The sequence below is a fragment of the Numenius arquata genome, chromosome 2 (assembly GCF_964106895.1).
Source record: "Numenius arquata chromosome 2, bNumArq3.hap1.1, whole genome shotgun sequence".
NCBI classification, from domain to species: Eukaryota; Metazoa; Chordata; class Aves; order Charadriiformes; family Scolopacidae; genus Numenius; species Numenius arquata.
In genome coordinates, this window is record NC_133577.1 from 31926334 (window position 1) to 31942270 (window position 15937).

Here is a 15937-nt window from a genome sequence, read left to right on the forward strand (position 1 = left end):
TAGATGTGCCATTATTGTTGTCTTCAGCTGAAATAATTAGGTCATACACTTGGCACACTGCAGCTGTCTTGAACATTTTTAGAACTAAACTGCTGTATTAGTCAATTAAAATGTTCATTTTAATTCTTTCCTAAAAATGTGATCTTTTCTTCTATTTTGTAATCTATTACACAACATTAATGAAGAGCTTCAGTCAAAGGGTGGATTGCTGTGAAGGTCTAATGGATCAGGTTTTGAACCTGCTGTCACTGTTCGCATGGTTTGAGACAAACTGGGTCTTTTATAACACAGTTGCTGGACCTGCTGATGCTTGTTTTGTTATAAGGCCAGACAGAGTAATGCAGTTTGTCCTGCAGAGCTTCATGTGCTTTATGTATATGTAAAGCTGAGAAACTTTCAGGGTTTACACTGCTGTCAGTGAAGTAAGACTCTTCAAGTCTGGGTGAAAAAGATAAGGTTGTTTAAAAACAGGTTCTATTTTCAGCTGCATAGTTTTAAATTAAGGAAGACGCGAGAAAGAGTTGGCTAGTGTATTACAACATATGCTTGTTGTAAATCCCTTCTCAAGTTTACAGTGAAAATAGTCTTCAGTATTACAGCAGTTAAAGTATACTCTCAAAAATATGCAGAAATACAAGCAAGCAAATAATTACTTTTTTGTTACTTAGCTAAGTAGTATTGGAAAGGAGATATGTTGCTGAACCACATACGAAACGGGGAAATAAATGTGAGAAGAACCTCATGCAAAGCTCAAAGTTGTAGAGCAATTCTAGTGTTGTGTATAGGTGGTATACATGATACATCCGGATCAGATGGTATTGTCAGTTGACAAATTAGTCCTCCAAATCAACACTGTCCCATCCTAATAAGTTATTTCATCAGTATTCCTTTGTGTTTATTTTTATATGTAAATGTATGTATTAAAACTGAATTCAAGTGCCAAATACTCCAATGTATCCATGTATTTGGATTAGGGTTGTGGACTTTTTTTTTTTTATTAAAAACTTGTGGAACTGGCTATGCCTGAATGTGGTGCAGAATCACATGTTATTGTTTAAGATCTGATCTTACCTATTTTAGTAAAACCTGTAGTCTTTATGATCTTGCTTATCATTTTGTCTATGTTAAAATCTTTAACAATACTAAAATTATGCTTAGTTTGAAGGAGCAAAGTAGCTCAGCAATGATTCTTCTTATAAGTGCTTCATTGTATGCAATCTCTAATAGGACTAATGAAGACATTATTTTGATAGCTATTTTAATTAGAATATTATTTTACTGTTAAATTGTATCTTCTGGATAAGAGAATTAATTTGTTTTACCATCTTTGTGTTATTTTAACATTAAGTACAATAACATTGTAAGTTTAAGCAGCCAAAATAAATCCTCAAATTAGCCATGCCTTTGCGGTGGCATGTATGCATATGATCAGCAGCTGCTTTTGCTTTTTTTTCTTTTTTTTTTTTTTTTTTTTTTTTGGTCAGGTTTGCTGCTTCTTAAAGTTTCTTGCTCATTCAGAATGGAATTGATCATGCTTTAATACGTCTAGGCTCTATTCAGACTCCTTCTATAGTCAGTGGATAGAGCAACACAAACAGTATAATTAATCCTATCTGAAGGCAGGTATCTGGAAGTAAAGTGTCTTTTGAAGAATCTGATCCCTTTTCACTGGTGATACAAAGAACCTGTAGGACACAATTCAGGGTAATCACAAGTACTTGTCTGTTTCTTCAAAGAATGCAACCCCTAGGTGTAGCTATGTCTTTGTAGCAGCAGTTCATGCATCTCCTTTTTTACATTATTACGGTGGTGGTATCGGAGGAAACTTCATTTGGGCTTTAGAGGAGGAAGGGTTAAAATCACTTCATGCTTCTCTGCATCGTTTTGGTCATCTATAATGTAACTCTAAGGATTCCTTCTGGGTACCTATGGAGGATCTGTGACTTTAAATAGTAATAGAATGAAGCCAAGCCTGGATCAGTGGTAAAACTCTAAAATCTGCATAATATTGCTTCATCAGATGCAGTTTGGTTGTTAAAATATGGGGAGGGAGGATGCAGGGAAGGAGAGTATAAAAGGTTGCTATCAGGAAGATTTGAAATAATGCTATATTTCTTGATTTAAGTTGTGCATTTCCTATTCTTTAGCTCACTGTGAATTTTACTTTTCTAAGTTGTTCAAATGTTGTACATGTCTTATGTAAGAAAGCAGTAAAAGCTATACCAGCTTATACACTATTTTTTGTGGAGCTTAATGTTGCTTTCTCTTACTCCAATTAACATTAGCAATTAACATCCTTTTTTTTATTGCGGGGAGGGTTTGCATTTTCCATCATGCTCTGTTTCACAGGTACTTTTTAAAATGTCTTTTCTTAGCTAACTGTGCACCACCATGCCAAAATGGAGGGATGTGCCTGCGACCTCAGCTTTGTGTGTGTAAGCCAGGAACAAAAGGTAATTCCTGTGAGGATACAGTCACGCAAGACACATCTTCCCCTGGAGGCCGGAGCCCTGTTGTTCCCCCATGGCCCATACCCCAGCAGGCTGCCCAGCAGACCTTCTCTCAGAAGGTGCAGGTCCCGCCGAAGGTTGGCCCTATGACTCAGATGGCATTCACCATCAAGCAGAAGCCTCCTGTTGGGTTACCTCAGCAAATGCAACCACAGTAAGTGTTTTCTTTGCTTTCAAAGAAGTCCAGTATGTTAGATTTATAAAACGTCATTCCTTGCAAATGTTTTCAAGTAATCATACATGGAGACTTTTACAGGTTATTTTTTTTTTAAAGAGTTTATTTTAGCTGTCAAACTTCAGTGGATTTTGAAACTTCTGTTACTTAAGAGCTAGATCTCACCTGAACAGAATATCCCATAATATTAGTCAACTTTATTTTCCTTAGAATGACAATCATGTACTAATTTCAGAGGAGTTTTTCTTAATTTACACTAGTGACTTTTTGAGTTTAGCCTAGAACAAAGTCTGGCAGGGAATTTCAACACCTCGCATAACTGAGGGGAGTAAGATTTGGTGCTTGTGTTGTATTCTGGTTTCTTTCTTACATTTACATTATATTTTCTTTTAAAAATAAGACTACGGCAATGCATACTTCTGCTGGCTTGTGTTTGAGGTTCAGGACTGTATCTGCCTGTTATAGGCAGCAAGGGAACACCCCTCTTGTTGGAGAATTCTTTCTCTGCCTCTTCAGTGGCTGATGACTTAGCCAGACCTTGATAATATTTTCATTAGTTTAAATACTCCAAGTGAGTCTGAATTTTCTCTAACTATAATGCTGTTTTTATTAATATATCTGACTTTAACATGTTTCAGGGCTGCATTTGATATGGGGGAAAGGGGTGTGTCAAGTTGAACGTGAACAATTTTAGGCATCTGCAGTGACTACTGTCCTTCCAGTTTCAGGCGAAATCAGTGACAAAAAGTGTTTCTGTCCTGTAACAGGTGTTGCTTTTGGATGGGTGTAAGCAGGATGCGGCCTCTCTCACTTTGAGCCTCCAGAGCAAGACAACCAGGACTGGGAAATAAACTGTGTTTTCCCATGCCCAAACTATAAAACTGAACCCGGAAGGGTGGTGTGTGGTTATAGAAGTTTGCACCTGAGTAGTTATACGCTCCTGACAACAAAGTACATCCTGCCACCCCTCTCCAAAGCTGCATCTGAGAATAGAGAACACTGGGCACTGCCAATGATGTTTGATGTTGTCTGGTAACCTCTTTATCAGGTTATTTCCCAAACCCTTCCAATTCCTTTTACTGCTGTCCTAGTTCATCTAACTGTGGAGCCACAAGCAAAACTGCATTATCCATGGCTTGTGTAATAGGAAGAGGAACTTACCTGAGTTCCCTTGGAGTTCTAAACCCTAAGCCAGTATGTTCTTTGAAAAAGGCGGAAGGTGGGACAGGGTGGGTTTTAGGAACAAATACATCCACCGTTTTGAAGAATGGAGAAATTGCTACCCAGTTTTAATATTTTATAGTACTCTGAGCCCAGTTTCATTCCTGTCGGTGAAGCAAGGGTTACTGAGGTGGCTGATATGAAGGGGAAACTACTAGTAAAATCAGCAGGCTTTTTTCTGCTCCTTCCCATCTAGGCTGGCAGGACTGTTAATCCTCAGCACCTGCCTTCTCTGCTTAGCTCCACAAAGTACAGGACAGCAAATCAGTACAAAGAGGCCAGGCAATTCCTGTCTTATCAGTACTGGTTCCTGTAGAGTATACTGCATGTCTTTCTCTTTCTTTCTCCCTCCCTCCCTCCATAAACAAACATTCTCAAGGAATTCTTCTTCCTGTTGTGATAAAAACCAGTTGTCCAAATTGGGTAATAAAATATACTTTAAAAAAAAAAGAAAAGGAAAAAAAAAGAAAAGAATGCAGTTTGTTCTTGCCTGAAAAAAAACCCTTTTCCAAGCACTTTGCAACTGTGCTTAGAAGGCTTGTGGGTACCTCTAGAGAAGACTTATTTTTCCATTATTCCTGGAAAAGCAGAGGCCAGGGATAAAGGGTTCCTCTTGTATGAGAAGAGAAGATGATAAACTGATGTTCTTCTATGCTACTTTGATAGTTGGCAGACTAAGATGCTCAAAGTGTTTTTAGAGGGTACCTACACCATGTCATGCTTCACAGAAATCTCTTTTCCTGCCTGCATGAGACAACATCCCAGATGTAGAGGAAGCAATTTCAGACTAGCAAAACCTGTTATCTGTTATCCAAAGTGCCTCAGCATGCTTCCATAAGCAGTGTTAACCCAGGTGGGCTTTGTTGTTCATGTGACCCTTCTCAACCTAGTGATTTTCTCCTAGATGTTGAAAGAGACCTTTTCAGGTAGATAAGACCTTTAGTCTTCGAGATCACATGAAGATAAATTTATTTCAGCCAGTTTAGTAAAAGAGCGGGAAAATGGAAAACCGAGTCTTTGGAGTCATGAGAAAGCCAGCCTACAACCTTGGCAGGAGTCAGACATAGGAGCGGGAGATGGAGAGGAAATGGTCTGTATCACAAACCAAAGCAGTTTTATAAAGTACAGCAGAGGTAGATTTTTAGATACAGCTGTTGAAATGAGTACTAGCAGTAGTTCTTGTGTGGACCATTAGAACAATTTACAGGGCTGAAAGATCCTTTTGAGGTCAGGTCTCTACCATCGGCGCAGATCAAATGGGCGATTTCCTGCTCCAGTTCCTTTTTGGATGTCTTGTGAATCTCCTATGTTGTGTGAGGCTGCCCAGATATTTTTGGAATGGCTTTTTTCTGTTTCCACTCTTAGAACCACAGGGAAGGCTATGGCAGGAGTGGTATCACCTGCTGGCAGTGTGGTTGGTATGCTGATATATAGGCTGCTGCTATGTAGAGCTGTCGAAGACTGGTGAGAGTCAGGGCAGAACCCAACCTGGAACACTAACATTAACACCTAAAGAAGGCTTGTCTCTACAGTGCTTCTGTTTTGCCATCCTCTGTCATTTTTTTCTGTTTTGTGTATGCATGCAACTTCTCCAACTTCAATCACCAAGATGTGTTCTTACATGTTTTCTTAGGATCATAGTGGCAGTGATATTTAGTGAAGCAGAGAATTAATTTATTTCTTCCCAGAGATCTTTTTTGAAAAATATGGTGCTGAACAGAAGAAAACCTGGAGACAGATTAATTTCCTGGACTGTCCTGCATTTAGAACACAGGCACTTAGCACTAGCAAAGTCTGTCATAGCCCTGGGCTGAAAATGGATACTATCAGGTACAAGGTCTCATCTCGGAAGAATGTTAGCAGAAGATGTAGATGGCTGTAATTGAAAGCACGTGGTGTCTCAGAAACAAAAAATATGCTTCTTATTGGAACCTGTTGGGAATTCTGATCTCAATAACAGGCATGCTTTGTGGTCCTGAATTCCTGTGATAGCTCTCCATAACTCCAGGTGTCCCTTTCGCATCTAATTCTCTCACTTGTTGGCAACTGTATAGCTCCAACAGCTTGATTTTCTGCGTTTACCAGCTGTGGAAGCAGAAAATTATTTTTTTTTTCTTCTTAAAGGAAACTTTCTAGTACAGTTTTGGAAATGGTCACCAGAAGGAGAACAGCATCAATCAGCTGGAGCTCAATAATAGTGTCACAGCATTGCTTCTTCAGCCTCTTTTGAAGGCAGTTCTTGATGAAATTTGAAAGTTTGCTTTTGTGTTGTGCAAAGCGCAACAGAGGAGGGGTGGATGCACAGACTTTAGGTGACAGATTTGGACTTACCAGTGTGAATGATGCACCTGTAAGTGTTTCCTAAGAGGTCCCCTCCAAATCTGTATTCCTGGATCACTGGGTCTAGTCCCATGCTATTACAGGCAGGCTTATCACCTGCTAATTTTAATTAACCTATTAACCTGTGTCTTAAAAACTGTTTTTTCATTCTGTTCAAGGATGTAGTATTTTTCCAGTATTTCCCCAGTTTTTACTAACTGATGTGATATTAGTGTGAATTTAGAATGGAAAAAAAAAAAGAAAATGACTGAGAGAAGAATTGGGCATGCTGTTGTGACCCTATTGAAATCAGCAATGTAGGACACTTGCAACTGAAAATGGAATATGTTCTTTATGTAATCTATAATTGTAAGTTATATATTTACATATATATGTAAAATAATATGTAAAGATTATTTACTTTGTCTGACTCAGTCTTCTGGCGTGATCTTCTCTATATTCTGAAGAGGCAGTTGCAGATTGCAGTATCATACCCTTGAGCTGCCTTTTGTTAGAGCTGGACAAACTGACCTCCCTCAATCTCTCGCCATATGGTATGTTCTCCAGTCCCTGACAGTCTTTGTGATGCTCTGCTGGACTTGCTCCACTGTGTCAGTATCTTTCTTGATTTGGGGAGACCATGGCTGGACACAATACTTGAGATGCAATCTCACAAGTGCCATTTTGAGGGAATAATCATTCCCTTGATCTGCTTGGCTAATGCAGCCTGATACATGATCAGCTTTCTTCATGTGGGGGCACGCTGCTGACTCATGTTCAGCTTATCCACCAGGACTTTTTGCAGGGCTGCTTGCAAGCCATTTCCGCACCAAGCCTGCACTGTTGCACAAGAGTTGCTGCGTCTCAGATACAGGACTTTGTGTTTGCCTTTGAACATCATAAGCCCATTTCTCCAGCCTGTCAAAATCCCTTAGCCCTCCAGTATAACAGCCACTGCTCCAAATTGGAATTGTCTGTATAATTGCCGAGAACTGTGTTTTTTTCCTTTTATTAATAAAGTAATTAATAAAGTTGTTGAACAATATTGGTTGCAGTATCAATCTCTAAGGAAAACAGATAGTTATCCACTTAACCTCCTGTGAGTTGGATTTTGTATCAATGAATACCACCTATTCAGCCAGGCAGTTTTTGTACCCACTTTATAATCCAGTTATCCATATTTCACCAATTTTTAGATAAGAAGACAACTGTGTCAAACACCTTGCTCAAGTCTGGGTTAAAAAGATTCATCATGCTCCTTTCATGCACTGAGCTAGTCATCTCATCATAGAAGTCAAACAAAACCCCAGCAAACAAAACAAAACACCAAGTTAAAACTAGAAAGTCTGTCATGACTTCTTAACTTCTGAAAGTTGTAGTTCAGCTGTTTTCATTCTCTGTTGGTGATATTTTTTTCCCTTCAAAGCCAGAAACTTGTATGATATACTTCTTCCTTTCTTCAGGAGGAGAAACCGTCTCTTCTCTTGGGCTACACAGGAGAGCTGGAAGCAATTGAACTATAATTCCAGTGATAACTTGGAAAATTAGTATTTTTTTTATTCTAGGCAAAATAGTCTGTATTAATATTCTTAAATCTTATTTTTGCTGTTCTTGGTGCAATTTGGGTGTTAATCTGTGTTCTTAGGCGCATGCATGTATGTGTGCTCAGGACTGATACACCTAAGTGTATTACTTGAGGATGTTGAGTGTATAGAGGGATCTGAACAAATCCTTGAGTGAGCCATGACTACACTGTTAAGATACAACCATAGACCACTACTTTGGGCTTTGGAGCTTTTGTCTGTAAGAAAGGGCTACCGTGGCTCTTTGATTTATTCTAAGAAATGAATGTTTAAATCCTGTGAGCTTGTATCAGCACCGTGTGCTTTGCGACCTCTGGGTGTTACTGCTTCAAAATTTAACTCCAATGGTCAGACATGAGGCTTTCCCAGCAGTTCTTGAGCCCACTGGTTTGTGTCAAAAAGGTGAAAAACTGATAATCTGTCTGAAGTGTTAAGCTGACAACTGTATCCCTTCGGTATAGGCTTCTAAGATGTAATGACCTCATGGTGTGTTTGTTACAGGTTCACTAATGCAAAGTGGCTCCAGGGAGAATCAGGAAAGTTAATTTTGCTTTGTGAACTATTTGAGGTGGATTCTGAGGTGCCTTTGCACAATGCTTTTAATAAGAGACCTGCTGTACAGAACTGCAGTGTACCTTGTTATCCATCAAGTTATTGATTTCTTCCTAATCACCTTGAAAAGTGTTTATGAAGGTCAGTTATCCATATTGTCCTGTAAGGCATGTTCCTTTTGAGAATGTCAGGGTAGCCTTCCCTTCCACAGTCCCAGTAAACTGAACATGCTCCACTAGGTAAACTCAACTTTTTAATTAACTTGTCTTCAAGTTACTTGAGTGGTACTGGAATGTGTTCATGCTAATGTTTGTTAATAACAGCAAAATAGAGACTTAATGATTTAAGCATACTCCATGTGTGTAGAAATCATTGCCTCTGCTTTTGAGGCACTGTTTTTTCAGGAAAGTAAATTACTCCCAAAACTAATCTGGTGCTTTCAACTTACTTGAAGAGAGGGCTGTAAGCCACTATTCCAACCCATAGTGTTTTCAAATTTTTTTTTCTAGCTTAAAAAAATAAATGTGTGCTTGGCCATTCAGTGTTTGCATGCAGATGTGTAGTGAGGGCTTTAATGAGTTTTCTATGTTATTTGTTACTGTGTTGTGAACTGGTATGTTCCCTTCCAATGTGGCTTTTCCAGTTTGTTTTTTTGTTTGTTTGTTTGGTTTTTTGTTTGTTTTTTTTTAAATTGTACTACTGTTGAAACTTACCATTTATCATCAAGGAATTATTTCAGGAGATGTTGGGAAACAATTAGAAGAACTCTACTTCTTTCCAGTGGCTTGCTGGGGACGGAAGGAGCACAGCTTTTCATGGATAGCATGACAGTGTGTTTTCAATTTTAGGAAGGAGTACTTGTATTGTTAAAATTTGGTTTGATGTAACGCTGTTGTCATGTGGCAGAAAGTCATTCTAGGGATTTGGAACATTTCCTTTTAAAAAAGTTGCTCTATTAGCAAATGTTTGTGATACCAAAACAACTACGTAACAGTTTTATACTGGACTGAGACTTTTTACCCAAACAGGTAAAAGTAACCCACTCAGGTGAAAGTCTGTTCCTCTAAGCAAACTACTGTGCAACGGTAGAAATTATAGGATGTGGCTGGAATAAAAACAACATTGCAAGTAGCATTTCTGTTGGACCATATATGGTCAATAAGCTGATGGGAATTGGTGTTGTCATTTTCATTCTCCTCTCTTCAGAGCTGTGGGAGTAGATCTTGGTAGGTTGATTTGGAAAACTAATGTCTGTTATCAAAATACATCTGTACCTTTAACTTCCAAAGGGAAAAAAGCAAAGTGAGAATGGAGTTTATAACTGATTTCAGATATAGAAATATGATTTAACAGTATTCTGTCTTCAGAAAAATCCAGGTGGTTTTGTTTAGTGTTGTAAAGATGAAATGGTCACTGAACTGGAGACATTTTCCTCTGTTTTAGGTATATTGAACTTGGAGAAAAGGCTTACTATGTTTGTAGATGTGTCTGCTTTTGGTCTTTGTATCAGAAATCTTGCTTAATATTTTATCTTCAGCCCTTCAAAATAAAATTAACTGCAACTGTTAGCTGATTTTTGTGTCTTGGGTATTAGTATAACTCTTGGTATTGTCTTAACACTTCCAGTCTATATTGAGAATTCATTCTTAATAACCTTATTAAATAGATAACAAAGACACAAAGAACCCTTTTTCAGGGGATTTACTTAATCTTAGCATTTTGCTAGTGTAGCAGATAACTAGATGGTTCAAGAATCTTCATTCAGAGAATGATGTGGGCTGGCTTCTGTCTAAGGCAGACCTATCTTCAGGATTGGGCCTGTCTGGTTAATTACAAATGCCTCATTGATTTCTCATCTATGAATAGTCTGTTGTGTTCTTGATTTAGGAACCCCAAGAGACATATACTTCATCTCTAAACTCACTTTCTTCTTCAGTGCTAGAGTCTGAATACTTCAGCAGATTTTTTCCTACTGAGAAGCAGTTTACACTTTACCTAAGCTCCATAAAGGTTATATATGACATGTATCCTTGTACTTTGGTAAATTCCTCCCAGGAATCCAAAACTATTATTTTACACAATGTGTAATCAGTTGCTAATCTAACCACTACCAAGAAGATTTATTATTCATGTTGTCTTATGTTGAAGTTTGGGTAATACTGTTCATCAGTATCTGGTGACAGACAGATTTTTATTATTTTTTTTTATGACTGAATTTAAGGTATGAGTGTAAATGGTGAAGAACTCTAGGCAGTTGGAGAAAGTGGGATCTTCTCCTGATGTTATTCAAATATTGATTGAGACTTTGTAACCAGCCATTAGTCTATTAGCAGGACTCTGCCATAAATCCTTGTTGATTTCCCTCTTTAGCAAATTTTCTCCAAATTGCCTTATAGGGCCTTAGAGAGAGGTGCTGGAGTACCAGAAGGTGGACTGTTGGCTAATTTGAAATGTCTAGCATACAGTGTTGTATGTGAAGATAGTCTGCTAGCGTGCTTAGAATCATGACTACTTGACTTTGAGTTAAGCAACTTTCCACATGAGGCAAAGGACCTACTGTTATTCAGAAAGGACCCTTTATATGTGATATGTTAGAAGACTAAATACCTCCAGACTAATAGCTCACTGAAGCATTGTAATTATTGAAGAGAATTTCTCCCTGCTTGAAAATGAAAAGCATCATTTCTGCTGTTGAGACATGGAATTTCCAGGACAAAGGAAGTAATTGCAATAAACCAGCCTTCATTACAGTCCTCTTCTGTTACTAATGAGATCTATAGCTTTAAAAATATCTCCTCCAGATGTGTGTACAGGAAAAACAAATATTTTCTGATGGGCTTTATCTATGGTAATAATTTTTTTAAATTTAAAGTACCCTCTGTACAGAAAACTTATCATGCAGAACAGACTTTATTAAAGCCCATAGCACAACTAGAGGATATTAAAAGGAATTTTTTGTCAGTTTGGATTCTATGATAAATGATGTTTCAGGCTTGTCAGGGATTTTATAAGCAGTTTAAAGGAAAGGACTGTGTTTGGATATTCTTTTTGTTGGCTTTGTGCTTTCTGTTTTATTAAAAAGAATTGACAATGCAATTCTGTACATTCTGTGTCAGGGAATGAGGCAAAGATAGTCTGATCACAGGAGATAGATAATACTGGTACATACTATTATGTCACTGGGCAGTAGGTGGCAAGCTTTGCTTTTCCTTCTACTTAGGATTAATTTTCATATTGCAGAATGCCGGAATTTTGAAAAGGGTCTTTTGAATTCACTGGAATGTGTCATTTATTGGCAGCACATTTTTTTGAACCATCTATTTTGTTCATTGTGTATAATTGTCTTTCTATTGAATGCTGAAGTGAAGTCCCTCTTATTAAAATGACAGATGGACACAAATCAGTACGTTTGAGCTGTGTTGTATTCTCTTATGGCTTCAGTAAGCAGATTACTAATACACAAATTAAAAACAAATGAGTTGCACTCAAAGTCAATCCCAAATTATTTGGGATCCTCCTGATCAACTTCTGTTGTGGAGCACAGTACAGCTTGGGGGGAGGGGGCACAACACCATCTTTTAACAACATTTTCCTAAAATGGGGCTTACTCTTCTAGCTCCGTAACTGCAAAGGAAAAATAACAGAATGTTTAGTTTGCCTTTCTCCTGACGTGTCATGGCCCATTCTGTGTCCTGGTCCATCTATTTCTGCCCTCTCCCCTCATTCCCCCTATGAATTGTTAGTCTGGTATAGCTCTCCTCACAAACCCGCTGTGCTGAGGGGTAGGGTCAGGCCCTGGGACAGTAAAGCAGCAGCACATTTCCTAGCTTAAGCTAAGGTTGTGTGGAGAGGCCAATGCTTCAGTGCTTGTCCTTAGGTACTTTCTGTTGTGGGTGAGTGTTAATACCCCTTCTCTGCTCAGACTTCTTGCCTAAGAGCCAATTGTTTGACATCCCGTGAATTAGCAGCCAGCTGTATGTTTGTACCAAGGGTACAGGGGGCACAGCACTTCTGTGCAGTTCCTCTCAGCTGTTATCCAGCTTAGACACCCTCAGCTGTTCTCCAGAACACATTTTTACGTATTAGCCAAGTTAATTCTTCATTGAGTTTCCTCATAGTGAATGAGTTAGAGTTCTTCTTGCTTTGTTAGTAAGGTTTTTAAAAAGTTTATTCTGGATTAAAAAAAACTACACCCATCTTGTTCTCTTTCACTCTCTCCTGCATGCACTTTATAATAATTTTTCTGAGGAAGATCAGCTGTTTTCGATTTTCTTGATCCCAAACTTAAACATATGAATATAGACAGCTATTTATGTCATCCTAGAAGTTCTAAAACGTTAATAAACTTTTTTTTTTTATTACTGTGGGAGGGCATTCTGCAAAGGGGTCTCCTCATGTAAATAAAAGTTGCATATGTTTACATTTTCACTGCTGAGGCTTTGTGTCCTTACACTATTCCTAATGACTGTCAGAAGTGTTTGGGGACTAGTAAGGTAGCTCTGAGCTGTCAGTTGAGGGCATGGTTAACTTAACTGCTGCAGCAGCACTAGGCATACATAAAGGATCTTTGGCATCAGCTATGGGTAAATTGAGACCAGTGTTTTGGGATTCTGATACTGCAGCTATTCTCACTTCTGTAGTCTTTGGCAGTGCTATTGATGTATGTGTGCTAGAACAAAAACTGGTTCAGAGGTAGTTACTCATCCCTTTGTGCTGCCAGGCACTGAGTCAGCCCTCAAGAACACCTCCATTCATCATTCTAGGGGAATGTAGTCATCGGGCTGCAGGAGCTGAAGTCACTGAAGTTGAAATGGCTGGTCTCCCTCTGGACTGGGATTATTTGTGTTGGTGGAGAACATGGAGATGATTTTTTGATGACAATGATATCAGTCTTAGTCCCGGTTTCCTTCTTAAATAGTGCTGGTGCACACTTCAGTGCTAGTCCATAAGCTAACAGAATCTGTAGTTACCTCTGTTGGATTGATTATTCTTGCTGTTAATTGGGTTGTAACACGCCCGGATCTAAAGATCGTGGCCTCACTTAAGTGTGGTGGGAACAGTAGGAAAACATGCATTTGTTACAAAATAGGCTAGTCATTTGATAGATCCTGTTAGTTCACAATGGTATGAGAAGTGGGCAGATTGTTATGGCAAACTCACTTGAGGGAAGCCTTTAATGTTTTGGTGGACAGAGTCCAGTCTGCTCTTATGACTTGTTTGTAAGATCTTTTGGATGTAAGCATTTGTGATTTTTACCACACTTGTTTTGGTTGAAATCTTTGGGGCTGCAAGTATCCAATTTAGTTATGTTGAGAGTTCAGAGCAGAGACTCCTTCTGATGGACTGCAGCTAAATAGCATTTGGCCATGTCAAGTACTGTGCATGTGCAGCGAACGCTCAGCAGTATATTGACTGTTGTCCACCAGAAAAGCAGAGATATCTTGGAAAGAATTTCGAAAATATAAAGTATCACCATTGTACTACTATGTAAGACACTTATGAGATTCAGCTGCAGTGCCCTAGACTTTGGATTATTGACGTCCCTGGGATGATGCAGCCTATCTTTGTATGAACATTTCTTTTTATCCACGCTTGAGCTATCATCTAGTGAACTGAAGGTCTCACAAACAGGCGTTACAGGATTTTCAGTGTTTTCAGTAATATCTTGGACAGGAAAAGGTTTCTCAGCAATAAAACCTTTTTGATACGGAGACTCCTTTAATTATAGGGAGCCAACTGGGATCTCAAGCCAGCCAGAGCTTATTCCAGACAGGAGGAGGAAGCTAATCTGTGTGATGGCAATAGCCAGTTGGCTTATGCTTTTATATGGCTATGTAACACCACTTGCCTGAGTAAAGCTTTGGTGCAAGAAAAGGGTGGTCAGTGTTGGAGTAGTATCAAAGAAATTGTTGCCTGGCTGTGCTGTTGTACAACTTCCTCTACTAATGCCCCCTTTAACGTGATGGAAGGATCAACCAAGTGTGTATAAGAGAGTCCTCTAACCTCTCCCCTATCATTCAGCCATGACTCAGCTATGTTTGGAAGCCAACACAGCCAACCTTCATTACAGGGAGAGAGAAAACAGCTTAGTCAAGAATCCAGTCAGTCTCTAAGAGCTCACTGTGTTTCATTCATCTCTCCAGGCACTGTGCATGGGTTGTAACAAACTGTACCAAAACCACGTTCCGCATCAATGATAAGGCATGTTAATCCTCATCCAATTTTTTAATGAAAGTTACCATATTCTTCTCTATTAGGTTCTGTTGTGCCCAGAGTACTACATAGTAGACAGGTAGAATCTCACTTAACTTTTAGAAGTTTGGGATGAGAATTATTTGGTCTAATGACCTCTTGGTGTTGACTGACTGTTCTGTCACAGAAAGATCCTCAGAATCCCTCAGAAAGGCATGGTAACCTTTATAAGCTCCTTCATGATGAACACAGATGGGAAGAATTAATTGAGACTTTCTTCTCTGGCCTTTTCTTCTCTATGTGTTCCTTGCATATATTGCTTAATTGGGTCTAAAGACTTTTGGACAGTTTTACAGCTTATTAACTTTTTTCAACTAGCTTCCATTTTATGTTCATTCTCCTGTTTTGAAACTATGAACTGCTGTAGCGAATCTTTAACTCTTGTTCTTCCCTTCAAGTTCCCTTCCCTTCAACTCTTGTTCTTCTTGTTCTAACCCTTCAAGTATGTTAACTCTAAGTAAGTTTTGCTCACTTTTGCAGCATCTCTTCAGTGGTAACATTTGAATTGGATCCTGCACACAGGTTAGGCCAAAGCAAGATTTTATTATTTTCTTTTGCATTTCTGATGAACTGATCCATGAAGATGGTGTTAATCACATCTAAAAAATGTGTTTTGCTGTTGTTTGGGGGTAACCGAAAATTCCTATTAGTATTGTTTTCTGTCTTTGTGGCTTCAATGGTATGGTAGCTGTCACCATCATAGGCAGCTAGTAATATAGTCCTGATGCTGTCTTTCCTCTACTTTGCATTGAAATCACAGGTCACAGAGATGCTCTGTTAGTGATTGATATGGTTAACTTGCTGATCTAATTTGAGAGGCCACTCTTTGAGACGTAGCATCACTCCTCCACCAGGTGGTCTGTTTCATATCCGGGATATTACACAGATCTTTCCCAATCTTCCCATTAGTTTTCCTTTCCCAAGGTAGGAATGATTTCTTCCAAATAAGTCTGTATAAAGCTGGTCATTCTTTCTCCATTGTATTTCTTGAATTTGTAATGTTTCATGGAGAAGCACAGGTACTTCTGGTTTGGTTGTGTTATGGTTTGGGCTGGACTAGCCACTGAAACGAATGACAGATGCTCTCCCCCACCTCTCTCTCAAAGGAGAGGAGGGAGAGAGAAAAAGAGACTTAGGAGTTTAAAAAAGAAACTAACCTACTTTAATTAAAATATTAATAAAATAGTAAAAAAATAAAATAATGAAATATTTACAATATATACAAAACCATATCGAGCTCCCAGAATCACAATCACGTCATCGGCAGGTGAGAGGAAAGCCCCAGACTGGATTGGATTCCGGATCTGGATTCCAGAATGCATGGA

At 38.7% G+C, this 15937-nt stretch overlaps 1 protein-coding gene across 1 annotated transcript in view; it reads left to right on the forward strand.

The window, feature by feature from the left end:
- Nucleotides 1-15937, forward strand: part of LTBP1 (latent transforming growth factor beta binding protein 1) — a 199851-nt gene that overhangs the window by 12237 nt on the left and 171677 nt on the right. The window contains exon 3 of the mRNA XM_074166229.1: nucleotides 2376-2664. Coding sequence (XP_074022330.1) covers nucleotides 2376-2664 — 289 coding nt within the window. The remainder of the gene's footprint in view (nucleotides 1-2375; nucleotides 2665-15937) is intronic.